Source organism: Protopterus annectens, chromosome 5.part0, assembly GCF_019279795.1.
Source record: "Protopterus annectens isolate FY-2018-M chromosome 5.part0, PAN1.0, whole genome shotgun sequence".
Taxonomy (NCBI): domain Eukaryota; kingdom Metazoa; phylum Chordata; order Ceratodontiformes; family Protopteridae; genus Protopterus; species Protopterus annectens.
Window position 1 is genome coordinate 647,226,318 of NC_056735.1, and position 26,053 is coordinate 647,252,370.

General features: G+C 37.0%; 1 protein-coding gene across 1 annotated transcript in view; it reads right to left on the reverse strand.

Annotated features, from left to right (window-relative positions):
• LOC122802727 (acetylserotonin O-methyltransferase-like) overlaps positions 1 to 26,053 on the reverse strand; it is a 301,004-nt gene that overhangs the window by 23,871 nt on the left and 251,080 nt on the right. The window contains exon 7 of the mRNA XM_044072489.1: positions 6,823 to 6,945. Within this exon, the coding sequence (XP_043928424.1) occupies positions 6,823 to 6,945 (123 nt within the window). The remainder of the gene's footprint in view (positions 1 to 6,822; positions 6,946 to 26,053) is intronic.

Consider the following 26,053-nt stretch of genomic DNA (forward strand, 5'->3'; position numbering starts at 1 on the left):
ATAATCCAGTTTGCACTTCCTGTCCTAACTTATAGTTTTGAAGTGATTTTTCTAGCCCCAAAAGGTGTTGGATGGATTAGACAGAAGGATATGAAGAATGTTTCATGCTCATCAAATGATTTATAAAAATCAGTCCATACCAAGATTAAATATTCCCCATTCCGAAGGAGGTACGGGTCTCCTTGAAATTGATTACCTATATAGATCTGCAATCGGGGGACTGCATACATATCTGCTGACTTCACAAGACCCAAATATGGTGAAAGTTCTGAAATGTGGAAAATAAATCTAAGATGACTTCCCTTCCTAGTCTAGCAGAAGTATATCCACGTCAATAGGGAATGGAAATCAAACCAGAAAAAGATAAAAATCAGGCAGCAACTGAATGTGAAATACACTGAAAATATGATCCACAAAGCATAATAGAAGATGACAAAGTCTATATCACATTGGATCACCCATTATCAACAGTTCAAAAGACAGATGTGAGGAAATTAGATATAGTGGTCCATGAAAAGAAGACAAAAGTGGCATTGATTATTGAAATCACTACACCCAGTGAGTAAAGTGTCTTACATACAGAGAGACACAAAGTCATAAAATATCGAGATTTTCAGGCAAAAATGAGAGCAATGTAGAAGAAAGATACGCAGACAGTTCCAATAGTAGTAGGAGCAAAGGTCTTATAAAAAATAATCTACAATCTTATTTAAATATTTTATCAGTATATGTAACTCCATATGAATTGCAGAAGGAGTCATTGCTGGGCACATTGTGGGTGCTGTGAAGAGCAGAAGAAGGGTCAGGAGCAAGAATTAAGATGGGTGGTCCTCCTCTGACTGAATGCATTAATTAAATCAAAAGGTGCTTCAACAAAGTATTAGTTTAAGGGTGTGGACACATGGCAAATTATTAGTTTAAGGGTGAATACACTTATGGAACCAGTGTATTGTACATTTTTTATTTTTTATGTTTTTTTTCCCCTAACAAATGTGTTTGTTTTTCAATTGAATTGTACAGGTTATAGGTCACATTAAAGGTGGGAAAGGTTTTGAAATGATTTATTATGATCTCATTTTTTATATATCACAAAAATTTGGCATTTTAACAGGGGTGTATACACTTTTTATATCCACTGTGTGTGTGTGTGTGTGTGTGTGTGTGTGTGTGTGTGTGTGTGTGTGTGTGTGTGTGTGTGTGTGTGATTGTGTGTGTGTGTGTGTGTGTGTGTGTGTGTGTGTGTGTGTGTGTGTGTGTGTGTGTGTGTATATATATATATATATATATATATATATATATATATATATATTCTGTAAACAACAGTTTAAGTATGAAATGCATTTCCATTAATGTAAATGGCTTAAACAACAGCAGGAAAGGGGAAGTTTGATTAAATATTTAAAAATTCCAAATCCACAGATTATATTTTTGCAGGAGAGACAACTTTTACAAGTACACTTAAATTCAATATTAGTAATTACACAGTTTTAACAAGCTCACATCATAAACAAAAGGCAAGATAAGTAATAATGCTGTGGAAGAACTAAATTATAATGCCTATACTTATAAGTACTTATCAAGATAGATCAACAATACTTTGGTAAATTTAGAGATAAGTGGGAAAACATACATTAGTGAATCTATACTGGATCCCTGGTTTAGGAGTCAAGGTAGTTAACCAGCAGATAGAAGACATCATACAATACTCTAAAGGAAATATAAAACTAGCTGGAGATTTTATTTGCATAATGAATAACAGTGATGCTAATACTTCGAGCACATGTAGGAAATCTGCATAATCAAAGGGATTGATAGAATTTATTGACATGTTTAATCTAGTAGATATAAATGAATATGCTGATTCAGACTCATTATTTTACACATTTTACTCACATTGGCACGGTTCCTATTCAAGAATTGATAGAGTATACCTACCACAAGAACTCATTACAAAGCTGGACAAAGTTAAGTTAATTTCATGTCCCTTGTCAGACCACAATGCACTTACATTTGACTTAGAAGTGCACACAAGACAAATGTGTCTATCACTAGAATACCATCTTACATAACACATTTAAAAGACTTTAAGGAGTATTTTGTCAGGGAAATAAAATCCTTTCTTTTAATAAATATCATAGAAGATACTTCAGATATATACGTGTGTGTATATATCTATATCTATCTATATAAATATATATGTGTGTGTGTATGTGTGTGTGTGTGTGTGTGTGTGTGTGTATATATATATATATATATATATATATATATATATATATATATATATATATATATATATATATATATATATATATATATATATATATATATATATATATATATATATATATATATACATATATGGCAAAACTTTAGCATGGTATACCAACAAGACAAAGCAATGGAATAAAGACTTGGTGGAGCTGCAAGCAGAGTTAAAATGTAACGTTCAAAGAGGAATGAAGCAGTTAGTTAATAAACTGCAAGTAAAGAATAAAAAATATTTAGACATATTGCATCACATAACTATGATTTATCTAGAGAAAATTAGATTTGTATCTTACTCAATGAATCCTAGAAATCAAAGGAGAATAGCAAACAGAACTAAAAAAAAAAATACTACAATCAAATCAGATTAAGGGAATTTATATACCAGGCTCCAGGAAGAAAGTTTCAGGTTTAGAGGGAATACCAGAGGCATTTAAAATGCATTATTTTAATATTAGCTCACAAACTACAGAACTAGAATCACAAATATAATAAGTTCATTTCTTAAGACAAACATAAAAATGAAATTACAGGACCAGCATATCAAGTTAATTGCTAAGCAAATAACAATGACTGAAATCAAATCCCAAATTAATAAGTTAAAATTTAGACAATATTATTCCAGAAATGCTTAAACATATGGTTAAGGAGGTTATTCTTTTGTTGTCAAGGATGTTCAATTTAGTAAAAAGGAAGACATAGTTATACTCCTTCTTGGAAGTAGGCAGTAATATCCCCTATTAGAAATCTGAAAAAAAGTGCTAATGAATGTTCCTCTTATAGACCTATATATCTTTTGAATGCGGATTATAAAATGTTCATGGCAGTTCTTGGCAACAGAATTAAGCAGTTACTTACTTTATTAATAGATGCAGATCAAACAGGCTTCATAAAGGATAGAAACACTTATGACAACATTAAAAGAATAATTTATATGACTGATTATGTAAACCTAATACAGAGGAATATGACCCTAGTGAGTCTAGACATACACAATGCATTTGACTCAGTTAATTGGAATTACCTAATTCTACCATTAGAAAATTATGGTATCTCACATAACTTTACTCAGTTAATAAAGTCGCTTTATGAGAAATTTTAGCTTATGTCAAGATTGGATCATGTTTCTCTACTTCAATATCAATTACTTAGGGCACAAAGCATGGCTGCCCTATATTTCCTTTGTTGTTTGCTTTGCTAATAGATCCCTTTGCACATTATAATAAAAGGAATTCAAGCATTAATGGTATCCTGCTTGGGAATAAGGTAGAAATGAACAGACAACATTTTGCTGATGGCATTTTGCTAACACTAAGTGATAACGGTAATTCACTATATGCTTTAATGTACTCAATTATTTCAGTCTCTTTCTGGTCTCAAATTTCATGAAAATAAAACAAAATTATTGCTAATAAATTCTGATAAAAAGGAATTTAAATAATAACATTTCTCAATATCTTGCCTCTGATGATAAAATCAAATAGTTGGGGGTTATACTAACTAAAAATGCAAGTGAGACATTAACTACTAATTATAACAGTATTTTAAATCATATAAGAAGTCTAATGAAGAGTAGAACAAATTCCTCTTTACAATGGAGGACAGATTATACATTAATTGTTTGTTTGTGTCTTTCGGCTTTTCCCGGTTAGGGGTCGCCACAGCGGAACTCCGGTCCGCTAATGATTGGTAGTTGATTTTTACGTGCCGAGTTACCAGCTCTGATGCACAACCTTCAATGAAGGCACGCCCATTCACGCATGTCTCCATGCAGAAGATGCTCTAGCTGTGAATCGAACTGAACAGCGTCTTACTGTGAGGCGACAACGCTACCGCAGCACCACCACCACAGATTATACATAATTAAGATGATTATTTTCTCAAAACTATTAAATCTTATACAAGCATTCTCTATTCCACATCTAAACAATATATTAATCAGTTTAAGAAATTCATGCTAAACTTCTTATGGAATAATAGCAAACCTAGAAAAGCTGTTAATCATCATTTGAATGATTGGGAAGCAGGGGGTATAAATCTTCCAGACATACAGATTTATACTTTATCATCTGTTACACAGTCATTATCCTTGTGGTTGAGCACCTCTTATTCAGCTAGATGGAAGTAAATACATGAAAGTCAATCAGCATCATTTCAATGAACATAACTGGTACCTAATAATTTCCACAGGACGGTGAGAGAATATGCAGTTTTGGATAAAAATAAATATATAACTTCTAAATGTATAACAGATTAATTCAAATTATATAATAATTATCTAAATAAGAATCCACATATTAAGGCATAGGTATTTTTGTTATACTCTATTGCCTATACCCATGCTTGCATGAATACTCGATGCAGATATAATTAAAAATTTTAAAGAAAAATAATTAATATATTGGCATTAACTGTTACACAATGGCAAACATTTATCAATGGAACAAGTTAAAAATAAATTTAATCTTGATGGAAATATGTAGAGTTAATGAGCACAACTGTCAGACAAAATGTCCCTACATTTATTGAATATGTGATTTACTTAACCAACTATATGGCCAAAGGGAAAGGTTACTTATCAAGGATTTATAAAATAATAAAAAGCATGAAAATATATTACACAGAAAATTTGGGGGGCTATTACAAGTCAATTAATAATCAAACCTTGGATGATAATGAGAAAAGATTAATACTTTTTTCTTCTAAATGTACTTCCCTGCCAATCCAATGGGAGTTATTTGCATGGATATTTCTGCATAAGTCTTTTTTATACCCCACAAGTTAGAATTAATGTTTAAATAAGAAATTGGCTGCTGGAGATATAAAGAAAAATTGAAAGCAGATTGGAAAACAAATGTTTTTGATTGTAAATTGTTTAAAGTGTTTTGGGATAGGGTGAACCAATTTTTACAAAAGTTTTTAATGATAATTTTCAGTTGACTAAATCTCTAATTTTATTTTTAATGCACCCATTCCACAATGTGTGTCCAGAGCAACACTTTCACTCCTATAAATTCTTGTGGCCATTACATGTAAGACAATTACATTCAATTGGAAGAGTGAAATATCTCCAACTTTGAAAAACTTCAGAAGCATTGTATTGTCTGTATCTAAGATGGAATTAGCAACTATCAGAAGAAAAACAGAAAAGATCACTACTTATTACATCTCCTGGCAGAATGTAGTGGAAATACTGGAGAGAAATGAATGATATTGTATATAAACATTTTTTTATATTTTGAAGACTTTTTTTCTATTGATTACATCAGTTTAGGCACTCATGTAAATAGTTTGTTTTGTTGGTTTGTTATGCATTTATATTCTGTTACTTGTGTTGTTGACTAACAATATATATTTAATTTTTTGAGATAATAAGTTATTTTCTTGTTCTATAAAAATTAAATAAAAATAATTTGAAATAAAAAAAAAAAACATTGATAAACTTGAAAACATCCTATATTAGCCTTAGAGGCAACTCCCTTGTTCTCCTCATGGAAGTGATTTTTAAGATAAATTATGTCTGAGGAGTGCATTCTCTCACATTTACAGATGCTTGTGAGAGGAAGTACTGCATTTGGTAGCTGTATGTGAGATTGAAATGAAAAGTGTTCAGTCAAGACTGAAGATTTCAGTACAAAAGCATGTTGATCTAAATAAATCATTAGATAGAGGTAGTGGATGAAATACGTGGACATCATTGTATGAATATGCTAACTGGAATAGATTTGGGGATCATTATTTGAATATAATAAGCAACTGGTACAGATTTAATTTCATAAATAAGTCAAGTCATACATCTTTGTAATATTTTTGGGTATACCCATTACCTTGTTCAATTTCATAAAAATGAACTGGTATTTGTATTGGTTATGTTACCTTAGCATTTTTAAGCTAAACATACAAAGATGAAATAATGAATTGAGTATATGATTTAAAAGCTCTAGGATCCAATGTTCAGGATTTGCTTAGCATTTTTGGTCTAGGTCATTGTTGAAAGGGGTCCATGATGTTCAGTTCACTTATATATTTAACAGATGAAAACATTTAAAAGAATTATCTGGAGATGATTTTCTGAAGTGTGCCATTGGCATTAACTTATGCTGTTTGCAAGGTCCACATTGTTTGTAATGAAGACAGCTCTAAGCTGTATACATAATGGTGCATATGGAGGCAGGGTGTCACCCATGCTGTCTAAAATTATTTGTTCCTCTATGATCTTGACTTAATTTGACATTCACATTCAGCTTTGGATATATGGAAAATAATATGAATAGCCTAAGAGAGTAAATTAAAATTAGAAAAAAAATTCTTGTTCAGACTATTCCAACTTTCACAGCTTCAGGAAGATTTCATAGATTTCAGTGAGACCTCATTTCTTTTTCACTATCTCCAGATGATGTACATCATGGACAGACGGTAAATCTTACATAAAGTTTAATTTGTTACAAAGTCTGAAAAACATCTCAGCAACATTATATATAGTTCAAAGCATTCCACATAACAAATTGCATTGGCCAGAAGATAAATGTAGACATTCATAAAGGATACAGCACTTACCAGGTTTGCAAGACTGATATATATTTTTTAATATCACAAGACACTCGTCGTCCTTCCAGTCATTAAGAGTCCTGGCCAAAATGTAGAGGTCTGCCAATGGAACTGGATCTTTAAAGAAATCGCCTGCAAAAGTAAGCATAGAGCAGAGGTTATTAATTTGCTACTTTTCTACAATGTTTCTACATATTGTGATAGGTGCTAGTAAATTCAGATTCTATGAAATACTATTAAGGATTAGGATATGCATTTTTTCTAGACATGTTTATGTGTCATACATGATTAACCTGTTTATGTATGAACTTTATTTCTACTTAATGTTTATTCCATAAACTTATTAAAATGTTTATATGATAAAAAATAGAGCAATAACAGAAATGTATATTTTACTGTAGGAATACATTTATAATGTCGAATAGCCTAAATCCTGAATTGAAAAACCGTGACCACAAAAAGTCAAAAAAGTAATTGGATAAGATCATGGTACAAGGGGGACTAGTGTTTCCCCTTTTCCCACAGTACTGCGACTGTGGAATTAGTATATATATATATATATATATATATATATATATATATATATATATATTTATAGAAAATTAGGGTGTGTGTGGGTGGAATGGAATGGAGCTTGCATAGAATGTGTGTTGACATTCTTGGCATTTTGATTTTCGACCATTTGTGGTCACTGTTTTTCCATTCTGTGTTTTGGACCATTCTACATTTTTAATGTAGTCTGTTACTGTAAAACCTATGACCATTTGCTGAACAAGTAACTCAAATGTACAAATTTTTCAGAGCTACCTAGGAACCTATTCAAGCAACTATATGGAATATAGAAAATATTCATTTTCAAAACAAAACAATAACACCTGTGACAAATGACAGAATGTAAAATAAGACTCATGTGAGTGCATTTGCTGTGGAAGGTTGTATCTTCTGGAAAGCTTTGCTTACAAAAATGATGTAAGATATGAATGTTATCTGAGTGTTTCCATTATATTTTATAAAGAAGAATAAGCTATGGTATTATGAATTGTTATACTGATTTAATAAAGTTAATTTAAAATGAGAATTAAAAAGGTAAATGAAAAATGAAAGAATATGTTAGTGCAATGGTAGGCCTAATGAAGTGTCAGAACAGAAAATAATGAAGCAATACCTTAAACCTCCAAGTGAACTTAAGGTCCACTTTTGAACAGCAATAGATAAGCAGCAATGCCCAGCAAGGTGGGCATTACAGGGAAATAATGCACCACCAAGTGGTGTTGTGAGGCCTCAGGAGGAGAGTCACATGACCCCAGAAAAGTACATAATTTCCCAATAACAACCACCTTGGAAGGAACTGTTGCACTTAGAAAATGAGTTGTCTGTTAATATTTGCATTTGCTTTATTATTGGCATGTACATTTTTTTTTTAATTTCTGATGTAAAAACACTTGCTCCAGATAATGTTTCAAAGTAGTATAGCCCATATAATTTTTGTTGGAGGAAGTATTGTTTATCTGCACACACACACACACACACACACACACACACACACACACACACACACACACACACACACACACACACACACCACACACACACACAAATATGCTCACCTATACAAAAAGAGAAATAGACAGGTGCAAAGGCAGAGGGGCAAAGTCTTTCACGTATATTCAGAAACTTAGATTAGATGCAAACATGCACACACACAAAACAAATCTCACACACACACACACACACACACACACACAGATGCATGCACGCACACACACACACACACACACACACACACACACACACACACACACACACACACACACACACACACACACACACACATATCAACATATATTCATACACTTAAGCACACACACCTGCATACTCACACACACATACACGTCAGGGATTGCATTTAATTTCCTGTACCCCTTGTGGCTAAAGAAAACATTATTATTCCTACAGGGAGAACCAGGTCAATGCTGTGAAAAAACTGCCAAAGACACACAAAACCAGGCCCATGGACAGCACACTATGTGGCTGACTACCACACTTATCTGCCTCTACACAAATAAAGATATTCTAAAGAGATTAATGGTCCCTTGAGAATTTTCTGTTAGGATCAAGAATTCCTTGCAATGGCAAACATAACTCAGAGATTCGTGGCAATAAGCCAATGTTCATCCCATCTCTGTGGTTTTGACTACAGACAGACAGACAGACAGACTCTAACTGCTACCTACCTTATGACTTGGGTAGTTACTGTTATTTACATTAGTTTGGCTCACCCCTGGACCACCAGGCAGTGAGATCGTCCATCATCAGTAACATCCTAACTCAGAGAAACTCCAGGTAACCCTGTTAAATTATTTAACTTATAGAAGCTGGAATCTAGTGCCTCTAAGCAGTCCATGCAAGATTCACCTGTTGCAGGTTATACACTAGAGCTTCATGAATTCTTCTATAGTTCAATGAGGCTCAGTGCTTATGTCTCACAATTTTGGATGTCTGGATGTGCTAATTATGCAAATGAGGGCTCAGCTACTCTTATCTGAGAATTGCTCAATTTCTACATCATGTTTACTACCCTAACATCATGCTGAATTTTTCATGGTGTTATGCACTCACATATGCACATAAGGGCAGCAGCTCACATGCATGGTTCACTCCATGGCTCTGGAGAGGGATATGACAATGCACACAATACCTTAGGGAAATGAAGTCACTCTACCGCATGCTTTATTCATATGGCATATAAGTGCAGACAGGGTTGCCATGTCACAGACCCTACAGTCCACATTTCAAGCATTGTAATACAGTACATATATTTGTCTGTCCCCCTTAATTTGTTCAAATGAGGTTTCCATCATTGTGCACCACTTGACAAAATGGACAGAGAACAGGTATGGCTCTGAAATACTTGTCACATTTCTCTGCAATTTCTCAGTGCACAGTCAGGGCACAGAGGTAGCATGTGGAGGAGTCAAAAATCTTCCTGTAAATGTTCCATGTCTATAGCCACTGGTTACTTGAGTAGGAGTATGAAGACACCCAATACATGACTGAGGCCTTGAATGCTCTGGCCAAGTTGCTACATGTGTGGCAAGCATTCCAAAGGAAGGTGAGCAATGCTACTGCCATTACAGTGACATGTGCTGACACCATCCTAACATCTTTTACTACTAGGATGATGAGGATAAAGCTACAACACTACAAAAGTACTTTAAGCAAGCCTTGTGTTGCCTAAGTACTGCAAGTAATCCTTGTATTACCTACACTTTAGACCTGTCAGTGTGTGCCAGCCACATATCTTACACACTCCTGTTCCTCTTGTTATAACTGCAGAAGCTTTAGCAGAGAATGTGCAGCTACACAGGAGGAAGGCAGATCCCCTTAGAATATGCTGGGGTGAGTACTACTGCTTCATACAACACAGATTTAAATGTTAAGTCTGTCAACCTAGAATAGCTATTGTCAGAGTTTGTCCAGTTCTGGCAACTGTCTGCTAAGTTCAATAGTTCAAAAGATGGCAGTATGAATGCCTGATGTTAGAAATGTGGGAATGATTGCATACAGTGGTGGAGTTGTACAAGTAACTCAGCATTTTTTTGAATGCACGTCCTTAAATCTGGGGATGCAAGTCCACTCCCCGGTTGTCTATTGTGCTGTGATGTGCCTGCACTGGCCCTGTAGTCAAGGAACCTTAATCCTCTCCACTAGCACCAGTGAGAGATGTATACATTGGGAGGTTGACAAGTGCATACAAACAGTAAAGTGCAATTTCCCTTAAGAGAACGCAGAGATCACAGTCAGTCTGGTGATGGTTTCTGCCTCTTTCTCCAGATCCCCAATAAGACTCCCCATTGGCACAGCTATAGGGTTAAGATTTTGGCTGAGTGGTCAAGTCAAAAACTCCAGCATCCTCTCTGTCCAATCAGTGCTTTGTGTCCCTGCCCAAGTGGCTGACACACACACACACACACACACACACACACACACACACACACACACACACACACACACACACACGCGCACACACTGAGATTTGATTGATTTACAAACACACAGACACTCCTGGGGAAGGGTGGCACAAGTTTACTAGCTATGCCCCTTCTGCCCACACCTTAAGGTAGTTATGACTGCCACCATCCACTACTTATCAGCTACTATAAAGGCTCTTTCAATCCTGCTGTGTAATGTTACTATTATCCAAATGGTAAGTGTGACCAAGGCTAAGGCTGTTTAGGAGTGGCATGTACAGTGTCACCAAATACATATGCAAGTACTTTAAGACCTTAAATATGTCTCACAAATATCAGCCATTAATTTAGGTGTAAATACATTTAATAATAAATAATAAAAGAACAAGACAATACTCAAACAACACAGTAACTGCAGAGTTCAGAATCACTGGAAATATTTTAAAACAACATTGCAGAACAGTCTCAAATAAATACAGAAAACATCTAAACTAATCTTTACTATATTTCTATCTATATCTAAGAGAAATTACTGTAACCTAGTTACTTGCTATTAGCAAGGCAAATGCAGATGAATGGATGTTCTTCCTAAGTCCAAGACAAGATACAAAATACCCAGTCTCTCTATCTGAGAGTTCTTAAATTAATATCACATGTTACTGCTGGGTTAGCCTGGATGAAGTCATTCTTTGGCAACTGCCTTCAATTCTTAGGCTAACAGAAACTAAGAATTTTATCATGTCTATGTGAGAAGTACATATTCCTCAAAAGTCTGCGGAACGTGAAAGTCATAAAACAATAAAACACTTTTACATTTGAAACCTAGTAATTATTTTGACTCCAGTATTGAGCCCATTGACTCAACTAAACTACTGGGTGTAATTATAGACAAGGACCTTAAACTTGATAGACACCTTGACTCAGTTATCAAGAAGGTGCACTTTTAACTAGGTTCCCTATACAGGATCAAGCCCTTCATTACAAATTCCACCCAAGTCATCAGTAGAACCCACCTACTGTCTAGCCTACTTTATGCCTCATCCATTTTTGCAAATCTAAGAAAATCAGACGTAACCAAACTGAAATCCTGCTACCATAAAATAGCTAGATTTCCAGCTAACCACCCAACCAAGACCCATCACTGTACCTCACTGCACCATCTTAATTGGCTTGAGCTTCCCAGCCAACTAGCCTACAACCAGTTAGTACTAACTCACTCCACCGTCCTCAACCCAGAAAAATGCCCAGCTATTAGCAATATTATCCATCCTTACTCAAGCACTAGGTCCCTTAGGTCATCCGATAAAACTCTCTTAAAGGTCAGTAGATCTACTAACACATATAGTGACTCCCTATTCTTCCATAAAGTTGCTAAGATCTAGAACAACATATCTCAAAACATTCTGAATACCGAAAGCACATCCAAATTCAAACAACTACGAAAGGAGCACTTCAAACTAACATGGCTATGCCCCTGTAGTAGGCCTGACTAATCTCTACTTGTACTTCCTTATAAGCATCAATCCCTATAACTCCTTATCTCTTCCTCCTTTCACTACTTTTCAATTTCTTCAGCTACTAACACCATCTGCTATGATCAATCCACTGCTATACTCTCCCACTTATAACCCTATCCAATATCCCCTATCACCTTCTTACCAGCATGCTTCTCAAGTGTACCTCACTTTCTAACTTGTGGGGTATAAAAAAGACTTATGCAGAAATATCCATGCAAATAACTTCCATTGGATTGGCAGGGAAGTACATTTAGAAGAAAAAAGTATTAATCTTTTCTCATTATCATCCGAGGTTTGATTATTAATTGACTTGTAATAGCCCCCCAAATTTTCTGTGTAATGTATTTTCATGCTTTTTATTATTTTATAAATCCTTGATAAGTAACCTTTCCCTTTGGCCATATAGTTTGTTAAGTAAATCACATATTCAATAAATGTAGGGACATTTTGTCTGACAGTTGTGCTATTTAACTCTACATATTTCCATCAAGATTAAATTTATTTTTAACTTGTTCCATTGATAAATGTTTGCCATTGTGTAACAGTTAATGCCAATATATTAATTATTTTTCTTTAAAATTTTTAATTATATCTGCATCAAGTATTCATGCAAGCATGGGTATAGGCAATAGAGTATAACAAAAATACCTATGCCTTAATATGTGGATTCTTATTTAGATAATTATTATATAATTTGAATTAATCTGTTATACATTTAGAAGTTATATATTTATTTTTATCCAAAACTGCATATTCTCTCACCGTCCTGTGGAAATTATTAGGTACCAGTTATGTTCATTGAAATGATGCTGATTGACTTTCATGTATTTACTTCCATCTAGCTGAATAAGAGGTGCTCAACCACAAGGATAATGACTGTGTAACAGATGATAAAGCATAAATCTGTATGTCTGGAAGATTTATACCCCCTGCTTCCCAATCATTCAAATGATGATTAACAGCTTTTCTAGGTTTGCTATTATTCCATAAGAAGTTTAGCATGAATTTCTTAAACTGATTAATATATTGTTTAGATGTGGAATAGAGAATGCTTGTATAAGATTTAATAGTTTTGAGAAAATAATCATCTTAATTATGTATAATCTGTGGTGGTGGTGCTGCGGTAGCGTTGTCGCCTCTCAGTAAGTACCTCATTTAAGGTCTTAAAAAGTTAATGGTCCTCAGAGTTCCACATTGAAACATTCTGTCACACATTCATTTTTGGAAATATTTTAACTGATACCCATGGTAAATAGAATTGAATCATATTAATTAAAGCATCTTTTTTTATAAGTAAAACCAGCATATTTTAACCATCCTATGAGCTTCCTATTTGAAGTTGTTAGTAAGCCATTAGTAGGTGTTCCAGATTTTAACCATTTGTTCCACATTATGAGAGGCAGTATTCCTCATTTTGGAGATGGAAGGTTGAGAGCTATGCTTACCAGCTTTCATAGTGAGACCTTAACCTTCCATGCTATCCTCCAGCATCAATCCGTATTTCTTAATGTAACCTCACTGTACATTACACATTGCTTTTTACAACATTTTTAAGCTACATCTACTTTCATGTTATATCCATTAACTTAACCTGTTAATGTCTAAACTACTAACCTTCCTCTAATGCCACTGCATAACTTCCTTGACATACCAATAACTATAATGCCTTGCTACAGTTCTTTGAATCAAGGTCCCTGAAATTCTGATGCCAGGTATTAAGACTGTAAACTGTGTAAAATCCCATCATATTCACTCTATATGTCTGTTTATACCCTAGCGAGTTTCCTAAGTGCCATATATATATATATATATATATATATATATATATATATATATATATATATGTGTATATATTTATATATGGGTCTCCTTCAAAACACCGAAAGACCAGAACATCGAAAGTGTTTTAAAGGAGACCAAAACAATGAAACTGTAGAACACTGAAAAGCGCAAAATTAGGGATTTTGATTTAGCGCTTTTGGTGTTCCGTTGTGGGTGAGTATGCCTGTGTATGTGTATTTGTGAGGGGTAGTGCTGTGTGTAAGTGTGTGTTGTGACTGTGGTGTGTGTGTGTGAGGGACTGTAGTGTGTGGGTGTGAGCTTGCCTTGTGTGTCTGTGCAATCTCAGAGTTAAAATATTAAAGTAGGGGGGTGTAGGGGTGCAGGGGGGCTTGCCCCCCTGCCTATTTGTAGTGTAGGGTGGTGTGGTTGGTAGTTTGGGGCAGTTGTGTATGTATTTGAGTATGTTTTTTGTGTGTGTTATACTTGGCTTTTGGTGTTGTGGGATTTCGTTGTTTTGGTCTCGGTGTTTTGTCTTCGGTGTTGTGAGATTTCATTGTTCTGAAGTAGACCCATATATATATATATATATATATATATATATATATATATATATATATATATATATATAGTTACTCTTGTTAACTTCATTAGTATTACCAAATTGTATAAGAATTTTTATATGTGCATGTTTATCAAAATACTTGTGTAAGCTTTTTTATATGTTCAACTTTGTCAACACTTGTATATATTTTTCTGTAAAAATTGTAACTGTAGAGCCTTTCTCCCTGGGCCTCCACTGAAAAAGGGTCTGCTTAGACCCAATCAGACTGTCCTGGTAAACAAATGGAAAATAAAATTAAAATATATATATATTTCTATTTCAAGACAATAGGAAAACATCTAACCCTAGACATTGTGTCTGCTTACAGACAGATAACACAATCGTAAAACACCTTACTTTTCAACTTATTTTCTTGAAGTTTTGCAAGTTAACTCTGTCTGTTCCAGCTTTTACTATTAAAACATACATTTGCACAAGTATATAGTTTATATACTTTTCTGTTCTTTTCCAAGCTCTTAAAGCTCAGTACATAACATACAGTCAAACACACACTTCTAAACCAGTAGTTTAAAATACACATAACATAGTTTTCTTACATTTGTAAGACAAGCATATGAATCATATTAATATTCACAAATGACACACAACTATCCCTGAAAACTCAAGCTATTTTTTCAAGTGAATCTTGAGAAACATTGCTTGAGAGGGTTGAGCCTATCTGGAAATACCTTACCAGTCCCTGCCTTGAGAGCCCATCTCTGTTGACATTGCTAAACTCACTGCAGTGCTGCAATGTTGTGTCTTTCGGCTTATCCCGGTTAGGGGTCACCACAGTGGAACTCTGGTCCACTAATGTTTGGTAGTGGATTTTTACATGCCGAGTTACCAGCCCTGATGCACAACCTTCAACGAAGGCATGCCCATTCACGGATGCCTCCACAGAGAAGACGCTCTAGCTGAGAATCGAACAGGACAACATCTTACTGTGAGGCTACAATGACTGCAGTGCTGCAATGTCATATCATATGCTTGCAACCCTAGGCTCCACCTTAGTAACTTGCCATTTTGCTGGCTGGGTTGATGTAGCCATGTTAAGGGATTATGGTCTGTACCTACAGTGAATTTCCTTTCATACAGGTAAGGCTGAAGTTTCTGCAATGCCCACACTATGGCTAGGCATTCCTTTTCTACAGCTCATAGGTTCATAGGTTCATAGGTTCATACTAGGCTATCTGCCCTAGGGCATTTATAAGCCTAGCCAGAATGTGTTTGGCTTTCGCCACATATTTTAAATTTATTTTGCTATGCCCTTTTTCGAGGTTAGTATACTGTGCCTCTGTCTAACAGTGACACAGAGTGATACCCAGGGTAAACCTATGATCTCCCACCCACTCATCAAGATTCCTCTTGAAGAGAGTCAATGAGGAACTCTGCCTAACCTGGACTGGGATTTTATTCCAGAGTGAAGGGAGCCTCTGGGTTATGAATCTGTCCCTCCAGCATGTCCTATTTATTTCAGTGCTGAGGTTCAAGTCTCTCGAGCACGTAGCTCGATGGGATTTGGATTTTCTGAGGTGCAGCATGTCCATTAATTCTGGGTTGGACATGGCTTTATACGTCAGGCACAGATCGCCTCTGAACAGGCAGTATGCCACTGAGTACAGCTGGAGATTCTTTAACCGAGCAGCATATGGCATCTGTTTGAGCCCTTTGATCCTCTTGGTGAGGTACTTTTGGGGTCTTTCCAGTTGCTGCAGGAGTCTGGTAAGGTACATCCCAAAAGGGGCATTGTACTCAATTATGGGCCTGATGAGGGATGAGTAAAGAGGCACGATGACCTCCCCTGATCTAGATGTGAATCCCTTCATGATTAGGTGGGCTATATAACATGTTTTTCTAACCACTTTGGCCACGTGGTTGTAAAATGAGAGATTGCTATCAACTTAGGTCCCCAGGCCCCTAATTACTTCTTCTGTACTTAATGGATTACCACCTATGTGGTAATTTGTGGGCACTTTTTCTTTTTGCCAAAGGGGATGACTATACACTTTTTGGCATTTAGCTTGAGGCCATGGATCTGGCACCAGTTGTCTGTTTCTATGAGGCCCTTTTGGTGGATGCTTGTGTCGGCTGGAGAGTCGATTATGGCACCCAGTTTGCAGTCATCTGCGAACTTGGTCAGCCACAGTCCTTCCGTGTTGGCCTGTACCTCCGAGAAATATATACCGAACAATAGAGGTCCCAGGACTGAGCCTTGTGGGACACCACTTGTAACTGGTTTGGAGTCTGACATGGGTCCAGCAATTCTAACCATGTGGGTTAGAGCTGTATAACATTCCTTCCTGGGTTGGAGCCTATGACTGAGACAAACAATTGGGTGCTCTTCTCCCTCTGAGGAAACCTGGCTAAGTACAACCCCCACCTCGTGGTTTGAAGCATCCACCTGCACAACAAATTCTTGGCTGTAATCTGGACTAGCTAACACAGGGGGTCTTCTCAAGGCTCCTTTAAGTTTCTGGAATGCCTGCTCACATGCTGGGGTCCACACTACCTTATCTGGCTTGTTTTTCCTTGCCAGGTCTGTGAGGGGAGCAGCTATAGTACTATAACTGAAGACAAACTTTCTGTAGTACTCTGATGTCCCTAAGAATGCCCTTGCCTGCTTTTTGTTAACTGGTGCAGGCCGTGCCTGAATTGCTTCCACTTTGGCAGGTTCTGGCCTGATCTTATCACTCCCCAACTCTATGTCCCATGTAGGAGACCTTTGCCATACCCACTTGACATTTGCTAAGATTAATGGCCAACCTTGCCCTCTGTCATCTGCCCAGCACCTCCCTGATATGCTGAAGGTGGTTTTGTCAGGAATGGCTGTAGATGGTAATATCATCTAGGTAAGCAATAGCAAAATCTCCTGCTCCTGCTAGGATATGATCTACCAACCTCTGGAAAGTTGCTGGGGCATTTTTCATTCCAAAGTGCATCTTTTTGAACTGATACAAGCCACAAAGGAGTCACAAAGGCTGACCTCTCTTTTGCACTGGGAGTTAAGGGCACCTGCCAGTAACCCTTGGTAAGATCAGTAGTGGTAAGATACTTATCCCCACCCAGCTACTCTAGGGCTTCATCTTTCCTAGGCATGGGGTAAGCATCTGACTCTGTGTGACTACTTAATTTCCTATAGTCAACACAGAACCTGGTGTTGCCATCCATGTTTGGTACCAGCACCCCTGGGGAGGCCCAGGGACTGCTGGACTCCTGAATTACCCCTAGTTCCAACATTTCCTGTATCTCCTCCCCCAGACTATGCTTGACTCTCTTAGGCACCCTATAAGGAGCCTGCTTAATAGGCCTTTGGGGTCCTATATCCACATGGTGCTGCACCAGGTGGGTGTGCCCTGGTTTCCCAGTGAACATGTCCCCAAACTCCTGTAACACTGCTCAGATTTCTCGAACCTGGGTAGGGGATAGCTGCTAGGACATTGCTACCCCTTCCACTGAGGTATCAGTCTGAGCCTCATTGAGGAGATCAGTCACCAGATCCCTCTCAGATTCCTTCTGCAATCCACTGCAAATGCTCAGCACAAGGGTCTCCATATCATAGTAAGGTTTCATCATGTTAACATGGTAAAGTTTGTACCCCTGTCTCTTGCCTAGCAGCTCTACCATGTAGTTAACATCACTGACCTTCTTTAGCACCTTGTAGGGTCCCTCACAAGCTATGTTCGGCTTGTTGTGCCTGACAGTAATGAGAACCATTACCTGCTGCCCTACATCATACTCTCTCAACAAGACCAATAGTCTGGGGATGGTAGGTGTGGTCTTTAGGTGCTTCAACCCACAGTCCTTCCACAGACAAGCCAACAGGTCTGACATGAAATTGGCACCTCTGTCAGTCAGTCTTTCTTTTGGGAAACCTACCCTGCTGAAAATCTCTAACAAAGCATTTGCCACCTTTTCTGCCTCAATGAATGAGAGAGCCACTCTCTCAGGTTATCTGGTAGTATTACCTACTACTGCTAGGATATACTTTTTCCTGTGGAACTTTAGGTACCCAGAGGCCCCACAATATCCATAGCTACCATCTGATATGACTCCTCAATCACAGGCAGATGCATCAAAGCATCTTTCACCTTGTCTCCTGATTGATCTACCTTTTGGCACTGCTCACAGGTCCTACAGTACCCTTTTACATTTCTGGATATCCCAAGCCAATAGAGTTTCTGCATAATATGTGTCTTTTTATGTTTTATGCCCATATTACCTGCAAAGGGAATATCAGGGACTATGGCTAAAAGTGCCAGATGGTAGACTCTGGGCACTGCCAACTGCTGCATTCTCTCACCCTCTAGCCCTCCCTCAGGGGTCCACTCTCTATACAGTAACCCTTTGTCACAGTATACAGATCTCCTCCCTCCTTGAGAATCAGGTGCCCTACTAGCTACCTCTCGCAGACCTTATAATGTAGGGTCTGAGAGCTGAGCCTGTCACAACTCTCTCTTTGTAATCTTACCCAGCTTCCCTTCCACAGGAAGTCTGGTATTCTCTGACAGTGGTGCCTCACTGTCAGCCTGGGTACTACTACTCACCTCTGCCCTTGCAGTCACTCTATCCAAGGGAACATCAGTACCCACAAGCAGCTCACCTTCAGTCTCATTGCTACAAGGTAGCTCCCTCCCTGAAGTAACCACCTCACCAGTCCTAGCTGCAGGTCTGCAGTCTGTCTGAGTCTCCCCCATGCTACCAGACCCACATGCTTGTCTCCAAACCTGACTGCATGTCACTGCATGCACACAGGATACTGCATTATCAAAATCATTCCCTATCTGGACATCTGCAGGAATATCCTCAAACACACCTACTTGCTGGCTTCTTTTTCCACCCTCCAAGTCCAGGTGAACCCTAGCCAAAGGTATTTGAAAAGGGTCCCTCCTAAAGCTCTGACTGGAGTAGACTGCCCAAGCATGTAGTGCTTCTCTGTAAACATTGCAGGCTTCACAATGGTTAGGTCAGAGACTGTTTCTCTCTTAGCCATGGTCACTTTCCCATTCACTAAGATAGGATATAACCTCTTGCAGTAGTTTGGTACCCTTGTTGTCTCGGGACAACCTACTCTTTGCATTTTGTCACTCCCACTTACTGGGTCTCCCACCTTTTGTTCTCCACCTTGCCGCCATGGACATCTATATGCTACATGGCCCCACTGGTTGCATTTAAAACATTTAACCCTTGGTCCGGGATGTGTACTAGGACTAGTGGCTTCCCCTGCTACTGGCAGACTCTGCTGGGACAGACTGGACTGCCCACCATGGGTTCCCTTAGACACATGAGCAGCACTGGGTGTCTCTTTCCTGTGCAGTGATGCCCTGCTTGCTAGGCATAGGTCTCCCTTCTTTGCCAACTCATCAGCAGTAGTACATTGTAACCTAACCAGATTCTCATGTCCTCAGACAAAGTGCTAAGGGCTTGTTCCCTCACTAAAAGGTCTGCCAGTCCTTCAAAAGTGGTGACCTCACATATACTCACCCACCTATGAAAATAAGGGCTTAGTTCTGCAACATATTCACACACACTTTCATCTGCCTTGCTCCTATGCCCACGTAGCTTTTTTCTATAATCTTCAGGTGTTAACTTAAAACATTCTAATAAACACATTTTGACTGTATTATAATTTAAACAATCAGTATCAGACAGTTTAGAAATTGCAGTTACAGATTTACCATGGAATATGGGGGTCAGGAACCACACCTAGAGCCCTTGGTCAACATTATACTGTTTACATACCCTTTCAAACAAATGAATGAAAAAAACAAAATTATCCCGCTCTGTAAATTGTGGAAGAAATTTACTGACCTTTATTGCTTCTGGGGTTCAGTTGCTCCCATCTCCATTACCTCCATGACTCTGGTGCAGAGTCAGTTGAACTGTCCATTTTCTGAGAGTTGTACATTCCCAAGAACAGTCTGATTGTTTTCCTGTTTGCTATTCTGTAATGCAGCTGTCACTGAATCTGCAATCATGTCTGCTTTAGTCAGGTTGGCAGGCACCTGTCCTTGGCCTGGCACATTTCAGCCAACTTGATCCTTGTCAGCTTTCCATACTCCTCTGCTGACATGCTTGCCTGCTCTCCCTGACTAAGCTAACAAAAAAAAAAAAAAATAAAACACTTGTGATATGTACTCTGAATGTTCACTGCATGGCTGATTGAGAGTACAAACACCTTCAGTGACCACTGTACACAGGCTACATGAATTCAATATCCACACCACTACAAGCCAATTAACATGTGATGTGGCTAACTCTCTACTGTCAACCAATTAATATATGATGTGGATATCCCACCACTGCTAACCAATTAATATGTGATGTGGATATCCTACCACTGCCAAATAATTAATATGTAATGCCCCTGCACTGGCCCAGTAATCAAGGAGCCTCAGCCCTCAACACTAGCACCAGTGAGGGATGTACACATTGTGAGGATGACAATTACATGCACACAGTAAAGTGCAATTTCCCTTAAAAGCACAGAGAGATCACTGTCAGTCTGGCACTGGTTTCTGTCTCTTTCTCCAGATCCCCAATAAGACTACTTATAGGCACAGCTATAGAGTTACGATCTCAGCCAAGTGGTCAAGCCAAAACCTCCAGCACCTTTAAGTCCAAACAGTGCTTTGTGTCCCTGCCCAAGTAGCTGACACACACACACACACACACACACACACACACACACACACACACACACACACACACACACACACATACAAGCACACACACACACACACACACACACACACACACACACACACACACACACACACACACACACATGACACACACACACACACACACACACACGCACACACATACACACACACACTTTGAGATTTGATTTATTTACAAACACAGACACTCCTGTGGAAGGCTGGCACAGGTTTACTAGCTATATCCGCTTCTGCCCAGACAATAAGGTAGTCATGACTGCCATCAATCACTACTTATCAACTACTATAAAGGCCCTTACAAAGGGTGACCAATCCTGCTGTGTAATATTACTATTATCCAAATGGTAAGTGTGACCAAGACTAAGGATATTTAGGAGGGACCTGCACAGTGTCATCAAATACACAATCAAGTAACCTAAGAGCTTAAATATGTCTCACAAATATCAGCCACAAACATAGGTTTAAATACATTTAATAATAAAAAAGAAGAAGACAATACTCAAACAATACATTAACTGCAGAGTTCAGAATCACAGGAAATATTTTAAAACAACATTGCAGGATAGTCTCAAATAAATACAGACAGCATTTAAACTAATCTTTATTATATTCCTATCTATATCTAAGAGAAATTACTGTATACTAGTTACTTACTATTAGCAAGGCAAATGCAGATGAGTGGATGTTCTTGCTAGGTCCTTGACAAGATACAAAATGCCCAGTCTCTCTATCTGAGAGAGTTCTTAAATTAATATCACATATTACTGCTGGATTAGCCTAGATGACTTCATTCTTTGTCACCTGCCTTCAGTTCCCAGTCTAACAGAAACTAAAAATTTTATCATCTCTTTGTGAGAAGCGCATATCACTGAGAAGTTTGCAAAACTTGGAAGTCAAAAACAATAAAACACTTTTTTATTTGAAACCTAGTAATTATTTCTGTTTCAATACAATAGGAAAACCTCTAGCTCTAGACATTGTGTCTGCTTACTGAGACATAACACAGTCATAAAACACTTTACGTTTCAACTTATTTTCTTGAAGTTTTGCAAATTAACTCTGCATGTTCCGACTTTTACTATTAAAACATACATTTGCACAGGTATATAGTTTATATACATTTCTGTACCTTTCTAGTGGGGTACACTGTGGTTGTATTCTTGAAGCTCGGTACATAACATACAGTCAAACACACACTTCTGCACCAGTAGTTTAATATACACACAACATATAGTTCTTTTACAATTGTAAGACAAGCGTATGAATTATATTAATATTCAGAAATGACACACAACTATCCCAGAATTCCAGATAGCTGGGCTGGCAGTGTCACATGTGGCATCACTGGTAGTTTGGAGTGGATGTTTTTCTTAATTGTGAGTAAAGTACCTACAATATTACAAGGAAAAATGCATATGAGCTATATTTTTCAATGTATGTGCACATTCCTCTCCCTCACTCTCTCGATCTCTCTCTCTCTCTCTCACAGCACATTTCTATCACATACAATCACAACTTATAGTATCAGTGTACAACAGTATGTTTATCCTATACTCCCAGGTCTGTGCTAAGTTCCATGGTTCCATAGAAGCTGTAGCGATGTGTTATGATGCTATTACTGTGTGCTTGAATTCAGATTTTATTAGGATTGTATAAGTAGCTCAACATATGAAAGTTTTGCTTTTAGATGGCATGTGCTTATAGCTAAGGGGTTTTATTCCACCTTTGGCTGTATATTGTGCTATCACTGGGCATGTGATGTGAATGTTTGTTGTTGTCTGTAATATAGTACCTGTAACATTACCTTAGAAAGGATACATCTCACTAGCTTTTGTATTACATACATTTATTTAGTTTTTTTTTACTTTTTCTCCATTTATTTTACAATTATATACAGCAGCATTTAGACCTGCACCCATCCTTCTAGCAAAGCATGTCAGCCCTCCACATGTGGCAGCACCACCTAAAACATCTGCATGCCAGGCTGTCTCAGTAAACTCCAAACTGTAACATCAGCCACAACAGACATACCAGCCAGCCCTGCAATAGAGTTTAAGCTGTCATCCCAGCCTGTAACAGTGGAAGTGGAGGTGACAGCTTTGTGACCCACCAGCAGCTGACCAACATAATTGGGGAGCTCTTTGACTAGTGGATAGTGGCTATTTATCTGCATCAATGGATGGCATCCTGTCATTTGGTGTAACATTTTGGGAAAGTGAATACAGCTGAGGTGCACATTTGGTGGCAGTGGTGCCAGTTCTATCACATTTGGTGCCCAGTTGTGAGAATACTAGAAATTAAAGTTATTCATCCTAAAACAGCATTATTACCAAAGCTGTGTGTGTTATCCCACAGAGCCACAAAGTAAACATATAGACATCTGGTTGTGCATAACAATTATTTTATTTTTTAGCCAGTGAAGTTCAGGAACAAGCTTCCTTACAGGTTTGCTAAAATGTCAGCTCATCTGGCAAAGAATGTAAACCCAGAGGAATCCAGACTAATATGTCCAAAGAGGAGATGATGGCAGGTTGGAGAGCAATACAGCTTAAAGGGAATATGTGTGAGACTGAATAAGGACATTTAGTTTTATCCCAAGAGGACATTACAACCTAGATGCAATTGAACAGGCTGGCACTTGAAATGAAGCACATGGAACTAAGGCAAATGAGCACCTGCAACAACTGGAAGCCAATGAGTGAGAAAATGCCACATCAAAACTTAAAGGAGAAGATGGGGCATGGGTAAAATGGCAAGCAAATAATAGCATAAGATTTTGCTCTGCTTCTAATATACAAACTTGACAGGAGTTAATTATCAAATTCATCAAAACTATTTAAAAAAAGTTAAATATAGTAAAAAAAATCAGTTAAGATTTTTTGATGAAAAAATATATTTCTGAATATTTTCCTGTTAAAAATATAGCTTATGCTTACAATGAAAATGAGTTACTCTAAAGCAGCATCTCAAGAAACCTCTGTGAAGAAGGAACTATAGTCTAGCCTTAGCAATATCCAGGACTTGACTTTGAAAATGGATAAACTTGATTCCAAATTAGTTGTAACTAAAGAAGACTATAAAAAAAAAAACAGATTGAACTAATTAATGAAATTGTCAAACAGCAAAAAATTCAACTTTCAGCTATGGAAGATTCAATCAATGAAAATGATGGCAGATCGACAGCAGGAGAAAGTAATACTGAATTTATTCTTAAACAGAATAATAAATTATGGGATAAAAATGGATGATCTAGAAAATAGGGAGAGAAGAAATAACATCTGGATTTATGGTGTCCATAAGAAGGAAGAAGGAGGCAATATTTTGAATTTTTTTAACTTCTTGGATTCTAAAAGTATTAAATCTTCCTGAAGCCCTGTCTTTTCACATACAGAGGGCACATAGATCTTTATCTACAATAGTTTCAAGTAAGAAACCTTCCAATCCTAGATCTATACTAGTAAGATTTATCTCCAGTCAGGACAAAGACTTAATTTTAAGAACAGATTGGTCTGCATCACTCATAAAAATAGGAGATACTGTTATTAGATTTGACAGTGATTACTCATCCTTGGTAGTTTCAAAAAGGAAAGAATGCATTCCCATTTTAAAGGGTTTAAAGAAATCTGGAATTAAACACACCTGATATACAAGCAAAACTAAGACTATTTTACCAGAAGGAAAAAAAACATTTGAATCTTTGGAAGATGCAGTTTCTTTTGTTCAAAAGAATAATCTGCTCAACTCTACAGAAGAAATGAACTAGAGTTCTTCTTTAAAAAGACAAGCTAAAAGAAGTGACTGGACAGTAAAAAAGAAAAATAAAAAGTTTAGAAAAATTGAAAATTGTATTTGTTGTTTATGTTTACACTGATTAATTAAATTAAAATTTCCCCAAAAAAGACAATGATCATAAGGTAAAACTTTTTCTTTTATTTGAATATAAATTTTGTTAATAATAATAATACTTTTATTAATAATACTTAGTCAGTTTGTGTTGTAATGTTTCTAATTTTCCATTAGAGGGAGTAAATATTTAATTGAATTTTCTATCTTTAGTTTTAAACATATAACTTTAAATTTTAATTATATTTAGCAATGTAGTTTATTCTATTTTAATAAGCAGTAATATTTCCTAATGGTTATAAGCGTTAAGATAATATTGTTTGAATGTTTTCTTGTGACTGAGGTAACATATGTTGGAATATGTGGGTATGAGTGGCTGCTGACTATATTTTTAATTGATGAATGCACAGGTTAATATGTATGGGTAGATTTGATTTTATGTTATTAATGCCTCAGTGTCATTTAGCTGTATTCTTGAGAGAGTGAACATATTAAGACTTGAATAGCATCAACATGGAGTGGGGAAGAGTACTCCCAGGAAGCCATGGCTTTTATTTGGGGATGTTTAGACACAGTGGGCAGCAGTGAATATACATAGACAATTGTGTCATCTGTTTTGCTGGTATTTTAAATTATCATTGCTGCAGGTTAGTCATTTATTGCAAGTGTTTTTTTTTTTTATTTCATTTTTTCAAATTGTTTTATTGGTTTTGCTTGTGCATTGGAGTGTCGGATGTGATTTAGTGTGTTGATGTTTTGTGCTGGTTTTGTAGGAGACCTGTTGATTAGATTTATTGAGAAAATTTTTTTCTTTGCAATAGCGTCATGCCTGTTGCTATCGCA